This window comes from Camelina sativa, chromosome 11 (assembly GCF_000633955.1).
Source record: "Camelina sativa cultivar DH55 chromosome 11, Cs, whole genome shotgun sequence".
Classification (NCBI taxonomy): Eukaryota; Viridiplantae; Streptophyta; class Magnoliopsida; order Brassicales; family Brassicaceae; genus Camelina; species Camelina sativa.
In genome coordinates, this window is record NC_025695.1 from 17,849,651 (window position 1) to 17,869,049 (window position 19,399).

General features: G+C 40.0%; 9 protein-coding genes and 1 pseudogene across 9 annotated transcripts; 3 read left to right on the forward strand and 7 right to left on the reverse strand.

The window, feature by feature from the left end:
- Positions 59 to 788, reverse strand: LOC104723688 (preprotein translocase subunit SECE1-like). Its single transcript, XM_010442076.2, has one exon. It carries the CDS (start codon positions 695 to 697, stop codon positions 161 to 163), a length of 537 nt encoding a protein of 178 aa, XP_010440378.1. The 5' UTR covers positions 698 to 788; the 3' UTR covers positions 59 to 160.
- On the reverse strand, positions 715 to 1,570 carry LOC104723689 (transcription repressor OFP11-like). Its single transcript, XM_010442077.2, has one exon. It carries the CDS (start codon positions 1,410 to 1,412, stop codon positions 840 to 842), a length of 573 nt encoding a protein of 190 aa, XP_010440379.1. The 5' UTR covers positions 1,413 to 1,570; the 3' UTR covers positions 715 to 839.
- Positions 1,650 to 3,945, reverse strand: LOC104723691 (pentatricopeptide repeat-containing protein At4g14850). Its single transcript, XM_010442081.2, has 2 exons — positions 2,264 to 3,945; positions 1,650 to 2,152 (listed from the first exon to the last, which is right to left on the reverse strand). Exons 1-2 carry the CDS (start codon positions 3,850 to 3,852, stop codon positions 1,687 to 1,689), a joined length of 2,055 nt encoding a protein of 684 aa, XP_010440383.1. The 5' UTR covers positions 3,853 to 3,945; the 3' UTR covers positions 1,650 to 1,686.
- Positions 4,066 to 6,298, forward strand: LOC104723690. The gene is made up of 4 exons (XM_010442078.2): positions 4,066 to 4,134; positions 4,277 to 4,347; positions 4,561 to 4,997; positions 5,081 to 6,298. Exons 3-4 carry the CDS (start codon positions 4,583 to 4,585, stop codon positions 6,229 to 6,231), a joined length of 1,566 nt encoding a protein of 521 aa, XP_010440380.1. The 5' UTR covers positions 4,066 to 4,134; positions 4,277 to 4,347; positions 4,561 to 4,582; the 3' UTR covers positions 6,232 to 6,298.
- On the reverse strand, positions 6,349 to 7,153 carry LOC104723692. Its single transcript, XM_010442082.2, has one exon. It carries the CDS (start codon positions 6,899 to 6,901, stop codon positions 6,455 to 6,457), a length of 447 nt encoding a protein of 148 aa, XP_010440384.1. The 5' UTR covers positions 6,902 to 7,153; the 3' UTR covers positions 6,349 to 6,454.
- On the forward strand, positions 10,138 to 12,653 carry LOC104723694 (annotated as a pseudogene).
- Positions 12,574 to 13,150, reverse strand: LOC104723693. Its single transcript, XM_010442083.2, has one exon. The coding sequence runs from the start codon at positions 13,036 to 13,038 to the stop codon at positions 12,724 to 12,726; it is 315 nt and encodes a 104-aa protein (XP_010440385.1). The 5' UTR covers positions 13,039 to 13,150; the 3' UTR covers positions 12,574 to 12,723.
- Positions 14,969 to 15,822, reverse strand: LOC104723695 (non-specific lipid-transfer protein-like protein At2g13820). Its single transcript, XM_010442084.1, has 3 exons — positions 15,459 to 15,822; positions 15,339 to 15,371; positions 14,969 to 15,270 (listed from the first exon to the last, which is right to left on the reverse strand). Exons 1-3 carry the CDS (start codon positions 15,772 to 15,774, stop codon positions 15,137 to 15,139), a joined length of 483 nt encoding a protein of 160 aa, XP_010440386.1. The 5' UTR covers positions 15,775 to 15,822; the 3' UTR covers positions 14,969 to 15,136.
- Positions 16,248 to 17,110, forward strand: LOC104728085 (non-specific lipid transfer protein GPI-anchored 2-like). The gene is made up of 3 exons (XM_010447118.1): positions 16,248 to 16,659; positions 16,752 to 16,808; positions 16,893 to 17,110. The coding sequence occupies exons 1-3, from the start codon at positions 16,278 to 16,280 to the stop codon at positions 17,108 to 17,110; spliced, it is 657 nt and encodes a 218-aa protein (XP_010445420.1). The 5' UTR covers positions 16,248 to 16,277.
- On the reverse strand, positions 17,348 to 19,326 carry LOC104723696 (proteasome subunit beta type-2-B). The gene is made up of 3 exons (XM_010442085.2): positions 19,044 to 19,326; positions 18,831 to 18,954; positions 17,348 to 17,841 (listed from the first exon to the last, which is right to left on the reverse strand). The coding sequence occupies exons 1-3, from the start codon at positions 19,199 to 19,201 to the stop codon at positions 17,509 to 17,511; spliced, it is 615 nt and encodes a 204-aa protein (XP_010440387.1). The 5' UTR covers positions 19,202 to 19,326; the 3' UTR covers positions 17,348 to 17,508.

The following is a 19,399-nucleotide window of genomic DNA, read 5'->3' on the forward strand; positions in this document are numbered from 1 at the left end:
TCATTATGTTTCATGATCAGAACTAAACCAACATAGCCAAAGCCACGAGTTAAGAATCTTTCTGAATTTGAGAGGTTTATTAAGTATAAAAGATTAGGACAATGAAGAAGAAGAAGGTAATGCTCATCTACACAAATCAACAATGTTTCAATTTATGCAATCAGCTGAAGAAATCTTGAACACCTTTACCGATGAACACACGATCAGACAGTTCAGCCAAAACGAAATTAACAGTGAGCAAAACGACGCTAGAACCAGCGATAACACCAAGCACAACACCAGTCGTTCCCAGAACTTTCTGAAACGCAGGCCACTCGATCTCCTTCACTTCATCCGCCACTCCACTCCAGAACTCGTTCTTCCCTTTCTCTTCCTCCGCTGCTTTCCTCTGCTCCATCGCCGCTTTTATCTCCGCTCCTATAGCACTAATATCCACCTCCTTATCTCCTCCGCTTCCGCTCTCTTCTGCCGGTGACGGAGTCGCCTCTGACTCCGATTCAGATCCAGCTGTATCCCGTCTCTGTTCGATAGCCTTAGCCACAAAATACGACGATTTCTTAAGATATCTCATCGCCGGAGTTCTAATCTCAGTGTGAATCGGAAGAAATACATGGCGAGTGGATGGTGAAGCTTTCGTATCCCGGAGACTCCTGGTTATTCCGGTGACCGGCGGCGAGAATTGTGCGGTCAGTGACATTTTTTCGAAATTGGGAATTTTTTTTTAATTCGTTTGTGGATAATTCACATATCTCTGAAGTAATGAATATAGTAAGAGCTGTTACAATTATGGGCCTTTAGCCCGCAGGCCCAAATATTAAAATTAGAGAGGAACTAAAAATTTAATTTGATTGAGTTAAAATATATCTCTCCGGCGACGGCAAAGACGGAGAAAGTAACCAGAGGAGTGTATCGGCGAAAGCAGAGACGATGAATTTGTGAGTATGTTTTGGATTCAACGAGAGATAACAGAACAACAGTTCGTGCAAGTACTCTCTATCGGCGGCGACGTCTCTCGTTAAATCTCTGGCTTCCACCATCTCTCTCATCGACCGTCCGAAGTCTCTGTACGGATCCGGTGAATCTATATGCTTCATGATCGCTGTTCCGCCGGTTAATAGTTTTGACACGGCGGAGGAAATGTCGTCGTTTTCTTCCTCTTCGTCGCGGCGGGTAGATGAGAACAATCCGGCGGGGTTATCGGAACTGTGGCGGCGGTGGAGAGGAGAGGAAACAGAGAGGTGATCGTATAGAGAGTTGAAGTTGTTGATGAAGATTGAGGGGGTTTTGTGAAGATGATGAGATGGAGCGTTGTGGTTTGATACGATGATCGGAGAAGAAGGAATCGACGGGGAGAGAACACCGGAGGTGGAGAAGCAGAGGTGTGAAAGCTTCTTCCTTAGAAAATTAGACATTTTTTTTTGGTTTGTTTGATTTTTTGAATCAAATGTTTTGGTAATGCTTATTTATACATGCAAATCAATTGTGTATCAAGGACTTAAGAGGAGGTCACGTAGTGAATGCAAATCTCCATAACGTAGCTGGCTCCAACTTTTTTTAAAATGTGTTTATAACGCGGATTTTACCAAGTCTTTGAAACTAGAAGATGATCATATTCGATATGTATGTTGACTCTATTAGTTTTGCAAAGATATAAAGAAGTGTTTAACCTTATAAACTGATAATAATTTACCAATAATCTCTACAAGAACATATCCCATCCGTAAACCGATGAAACCGGTTATTGTCTCTCACAACGATCTCTCTCTTGACACTACCAGAGACAAACTTGAAGAAGCTGTGGCAATCTCCGCAGATTCTAAGGTTCTTGGTGATTCTAATGGGAATACCGAGTGGTAAAGCCACTAAGCCAAATGCTAGAGCCAATTTCTCACTGTGGTATGCGACTTCCGCTGCTTGTTCTTCTTCCTCCAGATCGTAAAGCGAGAGTTTCAGGTCGGGCTTGTACCCTGAAGCTTCCATTTCGTTCCTTAGCTTGGTCAGCATTGTCTGAATCTCCTTGTTCATTATGTGGGATCTGTCCTTGGCTTGGAATGCATGGATTTGGTTCTTCACTGTGATCCAACTGTACCCGGCTCCTTTCTTGATCCCTACGCCTTTCATTTCTTCTCTTACGGTGTTCGCTTCCGCCCACCTATTATTGATCGGTAGTACTTTAGTTAGATCATAAGTAACCGAAAACAAAATAACATTCCAACCTAGCAAAATTAATGGAACATCGAAACTCTCAATACGGTTCACGTACCTCCCAGCTGCTGCAAGCGTATTGGAAAGCAGAACGTGGTTGCCTGAATCTTTAGGGTCAAGTTTATAAAGGCTCTCAGCTGCTAGTATTCCCAGGTGTGGCTTACCATGCATTCGACAAGCATTCTGAAGAGCACCCCAGACAGAAATCGTCGGTTGAATTGGCATTTTCTTTATGAACTCATAAGCTCGTTCTACCATTCCCGCTCGCCCTAACATGTCCACGATGCAGGAATAATGCTCAGCACCTGGCTCAATGCCATAAGTACTCTTCATCGAATCAAATATCTTCATACCATTTTCCACATCCCCTGCTCTACTACAAGCGGAAAGCAAGGACACAAACGTCATATAATTTGGAGCCGGACCGCATCCACGTGGTGCCATTTCTTCAAATAACGCCAATGCCATATCAACCTGACCCTGATGAGCATATCCTCCAATCAGTGAATTTAGAGTCACTAAGTTCTTCTCAGGCATCTCATCAAACGCTTGTTCTGAATCTTCAATGCATCCGCATTTTCCATACATGTCAACGAGGGCACTCCCAACAAAGATAGTCCTTTCAACACACGCCTTCACAGCGTGAGCATGTATAGATCTTCCCAACTCAAGACCTGCCATACCAGCACACGCACTCAGAGCACTTGAGATCATATAATCAGAGGTCTCAACAATATCCTTCCTTGAACGTAGATACAACATAGACGCCTTCTCATCCTCATGATTCTGCACATATGCAGCAACCAATGAGCACCAAGAAACAGCATTTCTCGTTCCCATTTCAGCAAAGACAATCTCACTGCAAAGAATCTGTTTACACTTCCCATAGAAATCAATCAACCCATTGTACACTGAAACATCTGAATCAAACCCAAATCGGAACACAAGCCCGTGCAGCTGCTTTCCTAGATCCAAATGTAACCCATCAGAACAAGAATTAAGGAAACCGCAAAAAGTTATCGAATTTGGCTGCCCACCAATTCTTCTAAACTCTATAAACGCTTCAATAGCTTCCCTAGGCTTTCCATCAGTCACAGAGTTAGATAAGTAAGCATTCCAAGTTTCACAGTTCCTCTCAGGAATTTCGTCGAACAACTTCCGTGCATCATCTCGGAGCCTAGTCTTGCAATACATATCGAAAGCGCTACACCCAACAAACACATCAAGTATCCTTCCACACTTCACAGCAAGCCCATGAATCTGTTTCCCAGTAACGGGTAAGCGCAAAGAGCCCACAGCTTTAAAAGCACAAGGGAAAGTGAAGTCATTTGGAGCAACACCTTCTCGTCGCATTTCGAAGAATTCAAACAAAGCGGTGGAGAAGTGGCCGTTATTAACGAGTCCAGAGACAAGCGAGGTCCAAGAGACGACGTTCCGAGCAGGCGTGAGCCGGAGAACGATTCGAGCTGATTCGGGATGGTCGAGTTTTGAGTATAAGCTGATGAGGTAGTTCGCGAGAAACGGCGGAGGCGGTGAATTTAGGGTTTTGACGACTCTCGCGTGGACGACGCGACCCAAACGCAAGGAACTCGTGGAGATTGCGTTCTTGAGAAGTAACCCAAGTGCGTCCGCGGAGAGGAGGCTCATCACTAACGCCGGCGATCGGAAAAGTCATAGCTTTTCACTTTTCAGACCGGTGAAGAAGAAGAAGAAGGAAACATCGAATGGCATAATGGTAATTTCAAATCCTTCACTGGATGAAGAAGTACCAATCAAAGGGTATAATAGTAATTTGCGCTCGCGTCTGATTGAACGAGAGAGAGTAGTATATATATATATATATAAGGGATGAATCGAAACAGTTTGTAGTAATCTTCTCTTGTAGTTGAGCTCTTTAAGATCGGCTTGCTCTGTTCTCGAGTCCCTAAAGTTCGTATCTTTATATATGTTGTTCTCTTCAATTCAACTTTGAATTTGTTAATTTGTGTAGTTTTGTCTCCAAAAACTATTGTTACAAATTATATAGAATTCACCTTTGGTTTGTGTATTTAAGGTGTTTTCTCTATCGCAGGGAATTAGGGGTTTTTTTTTGGTCAGCAGCTTCGATGGATATGGAAGAAGAGATGTGTAAAGTCCTCATGGGTAATTCAAATTCAATTCATTCATTATAATTTTATCAATTTGGTTTACACTTCTTTTATATGGTTTCTGTCTCTGCATTGATTATATCTTTAGATTGAGACATGTATGATCAATGTTGTTTAATTTGTGGAGTAGAATAATCAAATCTTGTTAGCTTTAACATTTAGTAAAGTCATGTTGTTTGATTCAGTTACATTTATGAACTTTGCACAGATTTGATGATGAATCAGTTCCAATGAGTAATACTAACAAGGGGGAAAACGGATTCCACAAGGAAGGTGATGGTGATCATGAGAAGGTAAATGGTAACAGAAGCTCCTTGACTCCCGGGGAAACTGATTTGAATCAACTCCCGGCGATTCCGCCGGTTTCTAGTGGTCAAGGTTTGCCATATGCACCTGTTGATTGCCCTAGCCCTGGTGATGTTTGGAGTTGGAGAGTTGGGAAGAGAGTGTATAACACCGGGTTCCATAAAGATCGGTTTCTCATTCTCCCTGAGAGGCTTAAGGGCAAGAATGCACCTAAATATTTCGCAGGCATAAACACTCTTTCGCGTTATCTTGAAACGAGGTTTCCTGATATGGATGTTAATTCATTCTTTGCATCTTTTACCTGGTCTATTCCGGCTTTGCTTCAGCCCGCTAATAGAGGTATATATTAATGCTCTCTTGCTTCTTTTGCATCAGCCATGAACACATGAATGATGATTCCTTTTCTTTTTCTATTTCTGCAGTTGATGCTGCGTCTTTGTTTGAAGAGACATCCAAAGAAGTACAGAATGAAGATGAGGATGGTGAAAAAGAAGGAACAAGTTCGCGTTACAGCCAGAGGAAGAGAAAACTGGTGCAGCAGCCACAGAGTTATGAACCTGTTAAAGAGAAAACTAAAGCAACACCAAGTAAAAAGACAGTTACAACAACTCCTCCAACCACCAAACAGAATTCAGCTCGGCAATCCTCCTCGAGACGCTCCACAAGACAGCAACAAGGTGATGATGTGGTTGACTTGGACCAAGATGCAAAGAAGAACGGCAAGAGAATGAAGAAACGCAGAGGTAACTTTACAGAGGAGGAAAAAGCAGAAACATCGGTTCCTCATATCTATGTTTCTCCTATAAACGGTGTCCTTGCAGTCTCTCACCCTCCTGTGGATATAAACCCTGAAGAGTTTGACAGTTATCTCAACTCTCTAGATAACCTTCTTCAGAAACAGCCTTCAGAAGCGGGACAGGATTCTTCGTCATCTCTTCCCGTTACTGAGAGCTCTCCAGTGAAACAACATGAATGGGCAGAAGCTCGAACGAAGCTTTCATCGCTTCTTGAAAAAGATTTATCTTCCTTGTTCATGTCTAATGAAGCTGTAGAGATAGCAAGCTTGGCCACTAAACTCAAGAAAGATCCAAGCCTTACAGCTGAAGAAATAGTAAGGTTGAAGCTTATCGAAGAGATTCCTACTTTCAGCGAAGTGTTTCAAGAGAACAAAAGCGTGATACAAGATGCAAACAGGTTCTTCTCGGCTCTCGAGCTTAACAGGGGCAAAGTCGCATCACTCAAGTACGAATACAGCGACTTAAAGGAGAAGCTAGCAAATATTCAAACAGAAGTTGATACAAACACCGAGACAATCCGTGAAATTGACGAGCAAATAGCGCAGCTTCAAGCTAAACGGACAGAGCTGACCCGAAGCATCGGTAAAAAGGAGAAAGAGAAGGTTGATCTATGCTTTGGTCAGAAGATGGTTGCAAACTCAATACCTAAAGTGGTACAAGAAGTTCAAGCAGCTAACTTGAAGAAACCTGATTGGGAAATGAAGAAAGACAATGCTCTTAAACGTGAAGCAGAGATCCTCGATAAATTCTCCTCTCTCAAAGGATTCTATTTCTAAAACCATTATAGATTATATGTACTTGTGAACTCTCTTGAAACGTGCAAAAAAATTACCCTTTTGTCCATTTTCATAATCTCTCTGCAACTCCTAAGTTAAACCATCACTTTGATGCCATTAGATTAAAAAGATCGTAACTTTGATGCCATTAGATTACAAAAGTCAAGATTTTTCTGATTTTTCAGAAACAATCATATGATTACAAATCACATAAGATTACTAACTAATGTACAAGCACAATTAAATCTCTACCGTTGTCTTCTTCTTCTTCAATCTTAGGCACCGTGACAATCAATTCACCATCGCCGTCGCAATCAACGGTGACGAGATCAAGCCTTGTTGATTCCGGTAGCCTGAAACGCCACACGTCAAGCTCAAGCTCATCAAGAGACAAACCAAGAGACGATGAACCATTCGTTCTCACTAGAATCTTGGTCACACCAGGATGAATCTCCACCATGTAAGCCCTCACACCTCCACCACCGTTGGTTTCCGCGACGAACCTGAAACAGTCAGGGCTCTCTTGAACGGCCACGTCAGCGTCTGACCTCAAGGGCAGCTCTAAGACACGGCTGAAGATATGTGGGAGACGACGGAGCTTCTTCCCTGGTTCAAGAGGAGCGTGATGATGGATGAGAATGTTGTTTCTGGGCAAAGGGTGGATTCTCATATTTTGGGTCAAAACTAATAGGAGGAGAAAAAAAGATGATAGAAGGAATCTTTATAAAAGAACAAAAAAGTGATCACCTTTTTTTTTTGTTTTGTGGGAATCAAAAGTTTTTGCCAGAAAGCTACGGCTCTGTTTATAAGTCTTGTGTGCTCTTTCTCTATCACTCTGAGATCTTTTGATGTATTATTTATGATCAAAGATTTTGGGATTAGGCAAATTAAGTGATGATGATTAAGAAAAATGGGCAAGCAAATTTGGTTGACTAAGAAAACAGAAGTTGCTATATATATATATTAAAGAAGCCAAGAGATGGAAAAAAAAAATCTCTCGTCTTTATTTATGACAAGAATTTAAGACAAAAGGAATGGCTCATCTCATTCTTCTTGCAGATTACGTGTGGGTTTCTGTTTATTGTTTTTTTTTTTTGTGTGATTTGGTCTTATATTTTGTTTACAGTTTTTACAAGTTTATGAGTTATGGACAACTTTTTTTTTTTAATGACTTTATGACAATCATTTTTGAGAAAATAAATGAATAAAAAAGGGGAAAGTGCAAGGTTTGTGAGAGAATTTAGTAGTAATATATATATATATATATATATATATATCATATATGCAAAATTTGTTTCTTACATTTGGCTATTTTTGTCTAGATATTGATTCCAAACTATGCACAAAATGTGTGAATAGTGAAATATGATCAATGTAATTCTAGTGATCCAAGAAATATCATTGGCTAAACTTCTAATTAAAATCAGAAAATAACTTTGAAATGTGGTGTGTATCATCCGTTTCGTATCAAGTTCTTCTTAATGGACAACCTCGGGGTTCTATTATGTCACAAAGGGGTTTACGTCAGGGATATCCTTTTTCTCCTTACTTGTTTATAATTTGTACAGAGGTTTTAATTGCCAATATTAAAAAGGCGGAAAGGGAGAATAGAATTACGGGTATCAATTTAGCTCGGGATTGTCCCACTATTTCACATTTGTTGTTTGCGGATGACAGTTTATTTTTTTGCAAAGCTGAGACGGCTGAATGCTCTACGGTTATGGAGATTATAGGAGACTACGGGAAAGCGTCGGAGCAAGAGGTTAATCTGGAGAAATCCTCCATCATGTTTGGCAATAAAGTTTACCTGAAATAAGGACTCAGTTAAAATTTGTAATGGTTATATCCAAAGAAGGGGGTATGGGTTCGTATTTGGGTATTCCTGAAAATCTACAGGGTTTGAGAACAAAAGTTTTTAGTTATGTCAATGAGCGGTTGGATGATCGCATGAATGGTTGGTCTGCGAAGTATTTATCGAAAGGTGGAAAGGAAGTTATGATTAAGTCGGTAGCGTTAGGTCTTCCAACCCATGTTATGTCTTGTTATAATTTACCGTAGGAGTTAACGTCTAAATTAACGAGTGCTATTTCAAAATTTTGGTGGAAGTCCAATGATAAGGCAAGAGGCATGCACTGGGTAGCTTGGGATAAATTATGTAAGGACAAATGTGAAGGTGGTTTGGGTTTTCGTGCTTTATAACAATTCAATGACGCAATGTTGGCTAAGCAGTATTGGCGACTAATTCATTTCCCGAATTCCCTGATGGCTCGGATCTTGTGAGGTAGATATTTTCGGAAGAAACATCCCTTACAGGCTAAGAAGCCATACTCCCGTCGTTTGCCTGGAAGAGTATTTATTCAACTAAAGGTTTGGTGGAACATGTATCAACGTGGGCGATAGGTTAGGGCTGTCATGTTTCGGTATGGCGAGATTTTTGGATACCGGATATTCAACCAAGACCAGCTAATGGCTGAGGGAGATTGTTACATCCCAATTTAATGGTTAATCATTTGATTAATCCAATCACTAAGGAGTGGCATATGCCAATCCTTGAGGAGTTCATGGACCCGATGGATGTCCAGATTATTCAAACTATGGAGATCAGTAATTTTTTTAAACCAAATAAATTGATTTGGCACTTAACTAAATCAAGGAAATATTCGGTCAAATCGGGTTATCGGCTAGCACGTGAATTAATTAAAGAGGTTGAATATGGACCGACGTGTTCGCCCCTTAGGTCACAAGCTTGGAAACTTGAGGTCCTCCCGAAGGTTCAACATTTTTTCTGGCAGATTGCCTCTGGTTCCCCTCCTGTGATGGAGCGTCTTGCTTCTCGGGGTGTACGGTGTGATACCTTGTGTAAACGATGTGAATTGGAGGTGGAGACTATAAATCATGCACTCTTTGAGTGTTCCCATTCGCGTCGGATCTGGGACTTATTCCCAGTGGATTTAAATTATGGGGGTTTTCCTTTTGGTTCAATTTATTCGAACCTAGATTTTCTATTTTGGCGGGCGCCATCCCCGTCGAATGCACCGGATATACGCCCCCGCTTATCGTGACTTGTCTAGTCAATTTGGAAGGATAGGAATAAAAAAGTTTTTCAGAGAATTGAGGCAGAGCCAATTGATGTCATTAATCAGGCGGCCAATGATAATTTGTTATGGGAAGAGGCCAAGTCTTTCTACTCGGACTCCCTAGATCCTTTGCCTTTGGAGATTTGGGATCCTTCTCCCCGATGTCAGGTTGATGGATCTTGGAAGGCGTCAGATCCTTTTGTAGGTCTGGGCTGGTGGTTTTGTAATAGTGAGGATACTACGTTGTTATTGGGAGCACGGAGTCAGCGACGCAGTCCTTCCCCCTTTACTCGGAGCTTCAGGCTTTGATTTGGGCGATGGAATTCCTACTGGTGGCGGGTGTTGACTGTCAGAGTTTTGAGACGGATTGTGCAGAATTAATGGCAATGGTGCAGTCCCCCGATGAATGGCCAGTTTTCTCCAATCTGTTGGATGATTTCAGCTTACTTCGACCATCTTTCCCATCCTTCATGCTTTCGAAGATCCCACGGACGTCAAATATACGGGCAGATTGTCTTGCTCGTTCTTCGAAGTCTTTATCTTTTAAAGCTTACTTTGTAAACTCTTACACTCTAGTTTGGGCAACTAATCTTGTAATTATTTTCTAGATTAATGTTTGGTTAAAAATAAATAAATAAATAATAATTTTATGCCATATATGTAGGTGTATGAAAGAATAATTTTCGGACAAAATTATATTATCGAATCATTAACTAAAAACAACTTCAAAATGTAGCTAAAAAATAGAAATATACTCTAATATAATTAAGATAACTTAACTATAAAATCTAAGAAATAAATTTATCCTTTCTGCAAAAAAAAAAACTTTGTAAAAACAGTTTAATAGAAAACAAACAAGAAAATCACACATCCGAAAAAATCGAAATAATGAAATCATGCACCGTCCGATACACTCAACCGCCGTCTCCGCCGCAGATACCATTCTGGAGAAACTCTCACACTGCAAAACACTCAACAACGTCAAGCAACTCCACGCCCATATCCTCCGTACAGTAAACGACGACAACCTCAACTCCTTTCTCTTCAACCTCTGTATCTCTTCTTCTTCCTCTATCAGTCTCAGCTACGCTCTTTCACTCTTCTCTTCTATTCCCTCTCCGCCGGAGTCAGCAGAGTTCAATCCCTTTCTCCGGGATCTCTCTCGTTCCAATGAACCCAGAGCGACGATTCTGTTCTACCAGAGGATTAGACATGGTGGTGGTCGTCTTGATCAGTTTAGTTTCCCTCCGGTTCTCAAAGCGGCTTCTAAAGTCTCGGCCTTTTTCGAAGGTATGGAGATTCACGGCGTTGCGTTCAAGATTGCAACTTTGTCTGACCCGTTTGTTGAGACTTGTCTTATGGATATGTATGCGACTTGCGGTAAAATTAACTGCGCTCGTAAAGTGTTCGACGAAATGTCTCATAGAGATGTTGTTACATGGAATATTATGATTGACAGGTTAGGTTCATAAACAGAGTGCAATGTAGTTTTCTTATCTTCTCTAAAGTTGTTAACTTTAATTTGTTTGTAGGTATTGCCGGTGCGGTCTTTTAGATGAAGCCTTTAAGCTTTTTGAGGAGATGAAGTGTTCTAATGTGTTGCCAGATGAGATGATACTATGTAACATTGTCTCGGCTTGTGTTCGTACTGGGAATATGAGCTATAACAGAGCCATTTACGATTTTTTAATAGAGAATGATGTTAGGATGGATACTCATTTGTTGACTGCTCTTGTTACTATGTATGTTGGAGCAGGCTGTATGGATATGGCAAGGGAGTTTTTTAAGAAGCTTTCAGTGAGAAATTTGTTTGTTTCGACAGCCATGGTTTCTGGGTATTCAAAAGCTGGGAGACTCGACGATGCCCGGCTTATATTTGACCAAACGGAAGAGAAAGACTTGGTGTGTTGGACCACAATGATCTCAGCTTATGCTGAAAGTGATCATCCTCATGAAGCTTTAAGAGTTTTTGAGGAAATGCGTCACTCTGGGATAGAACCTGATGTAATTACCATGTTCAGTGTTATATCAGCTTGTGCGAGCCTTGGTACTCTGGATAACGCGAGATGGGTTCATTGTTACACATATCTTAACGGGTTCAAGTCAGAGTTGTCAATAAATAATGCTCTCATTAACATGTATTCGAAATGTGGAAGTTTGGATGGAGCTAGAGACGTGTTTGGGAAGATGCCAACGAGGAATGTAGTGTCATGGAGCTCTATAATCAATGCCTATTCTATGCATGGAAAAGCCAATGAGGCGCTTATCTCATTCGCCCGGATGAAGCAAGAAAATGTCGAGCCCAATGATGTTACTTTCGTAGGAGTTCTCTATGGTTGTAGCCACTCGGGACTAGTTGAAGAAGGGCAAAAGATTTTTGCGTCAATGACTGATGAATACAATATTACTCCAAAACTTGAGCATTATGGATGTATGGTGGATCTCTTTGGTCGAGCTAATTGCTTACAAGAAGCTCTTGAGGTTATAGAATCAATGCCAATGGCGCCTAATGTAGTCATATGGGGATCATTGATGTCAGCTTGTAGAGTCCATGGGGAGCTTGAGTTAGGTGAATTTGCAGCCAAACACATCCTCGAGTTGGAGCCTGATCATGATGGGGCTCTTGTATTATTGTCCAATATATACGCTAGAGAACAGAGATGGGGCGATGTAAGGAAAATGAGACGTGTTATGGAGGAAAAGAATGTGTTCAAGGAGAAAGGTCTTAGTCGGATTGATCTAAACGGGATATCACACGAGTTTCTCATTGGTGACAAGAGGCATAAGCAATCAGATGAGATTTATGCAACGCTAGACGAGTTTGTAAGTAAACTCAAGTTGGCCGGTTATGTTCCACACTCTGGTAGCGTTTTGGTTGATGTTCAAGAGGAAGAAAAGAGGGATTTGGTTCTATGGCATAGCGAGAAGCTCGCGCTCTGCTTTGGGTCTGTCTGATGAATAAGGAAGAAGAAAAAGAGAAAATCTCGTGTGGTGTAATTAGGATAGTAAAGAATCTGAGGGTCTGTGAGGATTGTCACACGTTCTTCAAGCTCGGCTCCAAAGTGTATGAACGAGAGATCATAGTGAGAGATCGAACTAGGTTTCACCATCATAAAGACGGTCTATGTTCTTGCAGAGATTACTGGTGAGAGTAGTCATTGGCAATATTCTATTTTATAATTATGTATATTATATAGTTTTAGACACAACAGTTTACATACTAAATAATCTAGGTTTCTTCAGTTCCATTTGCAACTATTTTGGATTAGCACAAAGATTAGCTAAGGTAACACGATACGGTTCCAACCAATCATCTCCAAAGATTACTTATTCGTTTTTATCATATTTTACATTAGCCAACACTAAAAGAAGAAAATGAAAAAAAAAAAAGATGAATACACACAATTATGTGCTGTTAATTAGATCTTCCGCACTTTTTGGACGGCTTCGGCGATAACTCACCGGACCTCCTCCGTAGCATCTGTCTCATGCCGTCGGCCACAAGTTCTGCCGGGTTGGCGTTAAACTTGCCACAAAACGACACGTGAGCATTCACAGCTTCCTCCACCGTCGTCGTCTTCGGACTACGGCTGAATTCATCACTCACCGCCTCGGAGCAAAGCCCACAAAGCCATTTCCCGGCGAAGTTAGCTTTGACATTACTAATGTAGTGTTGTGTACAATCTTCCGTTAAGCCGCAACATTCACATGTCACCGATTCAATCTCCATTATTGAACCAATCTATAGCTCCAAATCTGAAAGAATTATGTATTCACAGTTTTCAGAATTTATGATTCTCTCTATGGAATGCTTTCGTGGATATATATGAGAATGTTGAACACAAAAGCTAAATGTTATAAGTTATATACACGTAATAATACACATGTTGCATGGTGGGGTTTATATGTTGGCTCTAGACTTGGAACAATAAATAATATATATTCTAGAGAAATTGAGAAGTAGAGCAAATGCATTATTACACCTTGCAAATACATTATTACACCTTGCAAATACATTATTAGTATTAGTAATCGAGAAAAAGAAGTACATTGTCATAAAATCAAAACATAAAATTATTTCTAATGACCCTAGCTAGAGCTTTTTCAACTAACGCATGCACCACATAATTCCTCGATCTCAAGGTGGGGGCAGATAGAAGGATAAACTCAATCCGAACTTTGAAAGCAATATACGATTTCAATATATAGCAAAGAAATCGTAGGTTGTGACTTTTGATATGATATGTTTTCAGATGTGTTTAGTCCACGTTGATGAAAGTATTTATTACAGGATACCAATGTGTGTTGATAAATAAAGAGATTTGATATAAACAAAACTAAGGGAGGGAAAGAAGTCGCAATAATTGGCTCCATGTTCTAAGGGACATAGGATTGTGATTTGTGGAAATGGAGACAAAGGTGGTCTTGTTCAAGGGGTCCCCTTCTACCATTATTTGATGATCTTCATTTCATGCACATATCTATTAATTAATAACTAGTACTATATAACTTATAAACATAACCTACAAATTCATTATGATACAAAAAATGCATTCAATAGAAATTTATGGCTGTTCTGCAAAACCAGCTTATGTAGATGGCCGCCGAAAGATGCAATCGCGCACATAGGTTCTAATAAGAATTGGACTGGTTTTGTAGACTTTGCAGAGTCTTTTTTTTTTTTTTTTTTTNTTTTCTCGTCAATCACACATTTTAAAATAAGAGAATCACTAGTTAGATTAATAAAAAGTAGGTATTAGTTAATTTCGATTATCCTTTTTGCTTTGACTTCTCTAGACATTTGTTTGAGTCTTGCTAGAAAGTGTCTTCCAGGTTTCAGCCATATATAAATTGCTTGTCTACAATTTCCACATCATACATTCGTTCTTTCTATTGGTAGCATTATAGGATTATCACTATGCACTAATGTATAATAAGAAAAAATACCAAGACGAATAGACGATTTACAAGTTTGCAGCATAAAAATAGAGGAATTTTTTTTAGAAAGATGACAATTCCCTTCATAAAATTACCGGCAACATTTTTTTTTGTTTTTGATAGAGACAACACTCTGCGAAAAAGATTAGAGTGAAACATTAACATTTACGGTAGCGGACAAAAGCTTATATTTAGAAGTGGTGACTAAAATAGCAACAATACATGTGTTACTGACTGAGATAACAATTTGTACTCATACAATGCATGTGTTTGTGTAATTATCAATCGTCCTCCCTCGAGATTTTAAGTGATGTTTTAGACTAATATATATTTAAAAAGTATATCACTACAGCCTATCGCTCATAACTTTGTACCTTAATATCAAAACACCAACCAAAGAACTAGTCAATTATATTTTGAAGAAAATTAAGGAAGAAAATTAATTCGTTTTGCATGCAAACATATTCACTTAAAGTAGAACATTCATTTTGACCAAGTTTAATATCAAATGGAGGGAGTATGAGGTTATATTTCTTTTCTTAAATATAACAGGCCAAGATCAAATAAACCAAGACACCAAGTAAATAAATATATAACACGACATATCTATTGAAACAGTTGGTTATATTATATCAAAGACGACGCGTCTAATTAGCTCATTTGTTTTTAACAACAAAAAAACGTGCAAAGAATGATAACTTAATATATAAACATATCACGTATTTCAACCATGTTCTAGAAAAATAATGTTCAATATTGCATAAAGCAAAGAGATACAACGTAACACACTCTTTGCACTACAAACCAATACCACAATACACTGCGATTTAGTAGAGAGACTAAAAACAAATATGTTCTTTAGGCCAAAAGCTTTATGGGTAAAAAAAAGGTCAGTATTTGGCAAAGATTGTGATGTACGAAGCTGTGGTAAGGATGGCGAGAAGAGGGAACGAGAACTTTATCGAACTCCCATTAGATGATGACTTGTCTCCAGCTGGGACTATTTTTGATCCATGTCCATGTTCTGTTCATAGAGATAATTATGTCAGAATAGATACAATTAGGTTCCATATAAGTTAATTAGTTCATTACCTGAAGTTGCATGCGAATTATCCGAAGAACCACCTGAAAATGATAAAACTCTTAATGCGTGAGAGACTAAAGAAATCGAAAAGATGAATTTAATGGGAAGTGATGAGTCTTTATCTTTACCATTGCAGCGACTGGCAGGAGGAGTTTGAACATGACAAGCTTTAGGCAAAGCAAGAGCTTGTGTCTCGTTAACAAGCATTCCAAGTTGAGAACCTCCACCTTCGAGAAGTAGACACAAACACTCAGAAGAATACCGGACAACATGAGCCAACTGGTTACAACATTGCTGAGACGGAGAAGAAGTGTTTTGAGTGATGAAGCCGAGGCATGGCGCCATACTGATTAGGACATCCGTGCAACTCGACGACTGAGCAGAAACTGTCGACATCACTGCCATTAACGCTACAAACAACACTAAACACATTCCAGGTTTCATGTTAATTTTTACTTGTGTTGCTCCAAAAAAATCTCTCAAGAATTTGTTTTAAATTTAGTTTGTTTGTGTATAATGGTTAGTGTTTTGAGTCTTTTGTAGGTACGTAAAGAAGTTGAGGCCGCAAGAAAAAGACGAAAAACAAGGATGTGGCTCAATTTGCATGACCAAAACTTTTCCAAACACCTTGTGAAAGAATTTGATTACGTTATTGTGACTGGTTAGTGTATAATACAAATTACGGGGTTTTAGCTATCATAATAAAAGCCCACCAGATCAAAAGCAATCTATACACGTGGAGGCACCTTAGTGGCCATTCACTAGCCAACTCAGCAAAAAAATCAACCCAGGGGCAATATCGTAACTTCACATAGAACCTCCACAAAGCTTTTTTATTTCCCGCCAGCCACCATCGTTATATACTCGTCGTCACTACAGACTCAGCCAAAGCTCTGTAACTAACTCATCACGAAGAAGAAGAGAGAGAGAGAGATCTGAAACAAACAATGGCCGCCACAATTAAAACCGTCGTCTTCATCCTCATACTCGCGATCCTCTTCTCCTCCGCCGTATACGCGACGCTTCAGGCACCTTCGTCTTCTTCAGCTCCACAGATCCTGACCTGTACGGAGGAGCTCGTCATGTTCTCTCCTTGCCTTCCTTACGTCTCCGCTCCACCTAACAACATCTCGGAGACTCCCAATCCTATTTGCTGCTCCGTTTTCACCTCGTCGATTCATTCCAGCGCCGGGAACTGCCTCTGTTATCTTCTCCGGCAGCCGATGATCCTTGGATTCCCGTTGGATCGATCTAGATTGGTTTCTCTTTCTCAGATCTGCACCGATCGGAGCTCCGAAGAATCTTTCGAGTCTCGCTGCTCGCCATCAGGTTTAATTTCGAATCCTTCTATTCCGATTGAATCGAATCGTACGTACATGTGTGAGTGAATTTTTAGGGATTTGATATGTGGTGTGGTGCAGAGTCGCCGGAGCTTCCGCCGCTTCAGAGTATGCAGTTCACTAATCCGTTTGTTCCCGGTGAGAAACGGATCATTCCGATGGATTCTGTTAAGTTTCGTTGATATGAATGAGACTGAGCTTCGTTTATGTCAAAATCTGCAGGTTATGTAGGATCCGCTTCTCCTCAATCGGTCGGCTTAGCACCGGAAATCTCACCAAGCTCCGATCAATTTTCACCGGAAACAGCTGCTGTGACACCACCACCACCACCGGCTCCACAATACAGCGGCTATCCAAAGATCAGAAACTTCTGGTCTCTATCGACCATCATCATGACTCTGGCCACTTCTATCCTCATCACACGCATCTGTATGGTATGAAGCTCTCTGTGCTTGCTTGCTTGCCTACTGCTTAGGTTTACTTCATCGATACATAGATTTTACCATTGGGCTGTAGTTAAAAGTCTTTCCTATGTTGAGTATGTTCAGCTGCTTTACTGTTACTATTAGTGTGGCTGTGTCAGCTTTGAGTAGTGTTTCCTTGAACAAAGATGATATAGTGGAAGAAGATGTTTAGGTTTTCCATTTCATTACTTTTTGCTTCATATTATACGCAAGAAAAAAAAAAGACAAAGTTCATTGCAAAGTTCAACACATGCATATCATCATCATTATCTAGGAACTTTTAATATCCAGGGAGCTTGAAAGTTCAACAGAGAAGTAAATATAAGCTCTGAGTAATAACATAAACGTCTAATAAACCCAATAAAAAAAACAACTCAGACAGCAGCGGTGGTGACGTCATTTACAGATAGACGCCAACCATACTCACGGGCTCCGTCCTTGTCGACAATCTTGATTACAAAGTTTGGTGGCGCAATGACCAGCCTTGACCTGATCTCGAGTATGCACTTGTCGACCAATTCAATGGCTTCTTCAACAGTCATGTCGCTGCGGTAGTGTCTGTCCATTGTTGAGAGAGAGAAGTATGAGCCGTAACCGAATGCTCCCTTATCAACCTTGTGAAGAGTTGCAATGTAGTCAATGTAGTATAGAGATGCGCCGGCTTCTTTGTCGTATCCAGCCATCAGGATGTTTACCGAATACGGATTCTGGAATCAAACAGAACAGACAGCAATGAGAAATCTCGAAACGTTTCAAGTGTAAGCAGTCATAAACAACCGAAAGAAACCACATAATTAATCAGATCTTTAACAATCTACATAGCAAAGGCTTCATGGGTAGCCACAGAATTAATCAGACCATTTAACAATCTATATAGCAAAAGCTGCATGGGTTACCCCACTGTCTAAAAGTTGGAATATTAACACAAAATGGGTAAAATAATCACAAACCAGTTAGGCTTGAGTATCAGATTTTCATAATCAAGTCACGGAAACCTTGAAAGGTAGCACAAAATTTTCTACTCGTGTATAATCCTTAGTAGAGGAAATAATAATTATTTATCAAGCTTGGCATAACAAAACTCTCAGGCTTTCTAAATTTTTGCTTCATAATTCTAAATTTCTTAACTTCATCCAACTCAAAGAGAAACTTGTGTAACATCCAAACATATAATACCGCAACAAAGTGTAGAATACTCTCATTGTCTTGCTAAACCACCTCGAATATTTTCAAAAGGCAACACTATGTCTAGATAACGAACACATTAGGTAAAATTTCCAATAGCCTTTAGCTACTCTGAGGTAATAAAAATCGTAATTGAAGATCTAAGTTCAACTAACTTCAGCTCATCTCAGAACTACTTGTATCAACAATGGTTTTACAACACCACACAAGAGGAACTGAAAAACCCACGGGGATAAGCTCATCAACTAGCATCAAGTATCAAACACCTTAATACAACCAAAACCACAGTATGACAGAGGAAACCTTCAACCAAATTTACATGAAACCTAAGAGGAAACTAAAATCATGAATAAGCAATCGATTTATCTACTGATCTTCCACTATCTCACTATTTCATAAAAGCATCCAAAGCAAAGAGATTACAAACCCTTTCATTCCCCAAATCTCATATAAAACTCCCAACCAAAACAATCCCAAAATTCTGAAAGATTGAAAACCCTAGAGAGCTGACCTTTCTCAAAGCAGTAGCGAGCTCTCCACGAGTGAAGTTAGCAGCAGCAGAAGTAGTCAAAGGGAGCCCATTACGAAACTGATACAGTGACACATTCTTCTGAACATACTCCGTAAACTGAACCCTATAAAGTCCCCAAAACACACAAAATCAAATCCTTAGTTACCCAACTGATCACATAGAGAGAGAAATGGATGAGGTTTATTTTTTTACCGGTCACCAGGCTCGCCACTAGCAGCGATGAGCTTGTGAGAGTCAAGAACCATGATCTTGTCTTCGTTGTTCTTATGGAGAAGGATACTATGAACTGCCGACGTATCCGCCGCCACGATTGCGAATCCATTCCCAACTAGACCAAATACGCACTCCATACTTCAGATCTGTTTCTTCTCAGACGACCAAACAAATTTCTCAGTTCGTTGTTTTCCGATTGATTCGTTTCTTCCGGTCGCTGGGTAGCTTATAGATCAAAGCGACTTGGCGAACAAGATGGGTTGATTTGCGTAACTCTATAAGATAGAGAAGGGTATTTTCGACAACTTACGTTACAATAAGGACTAATGTCTGAA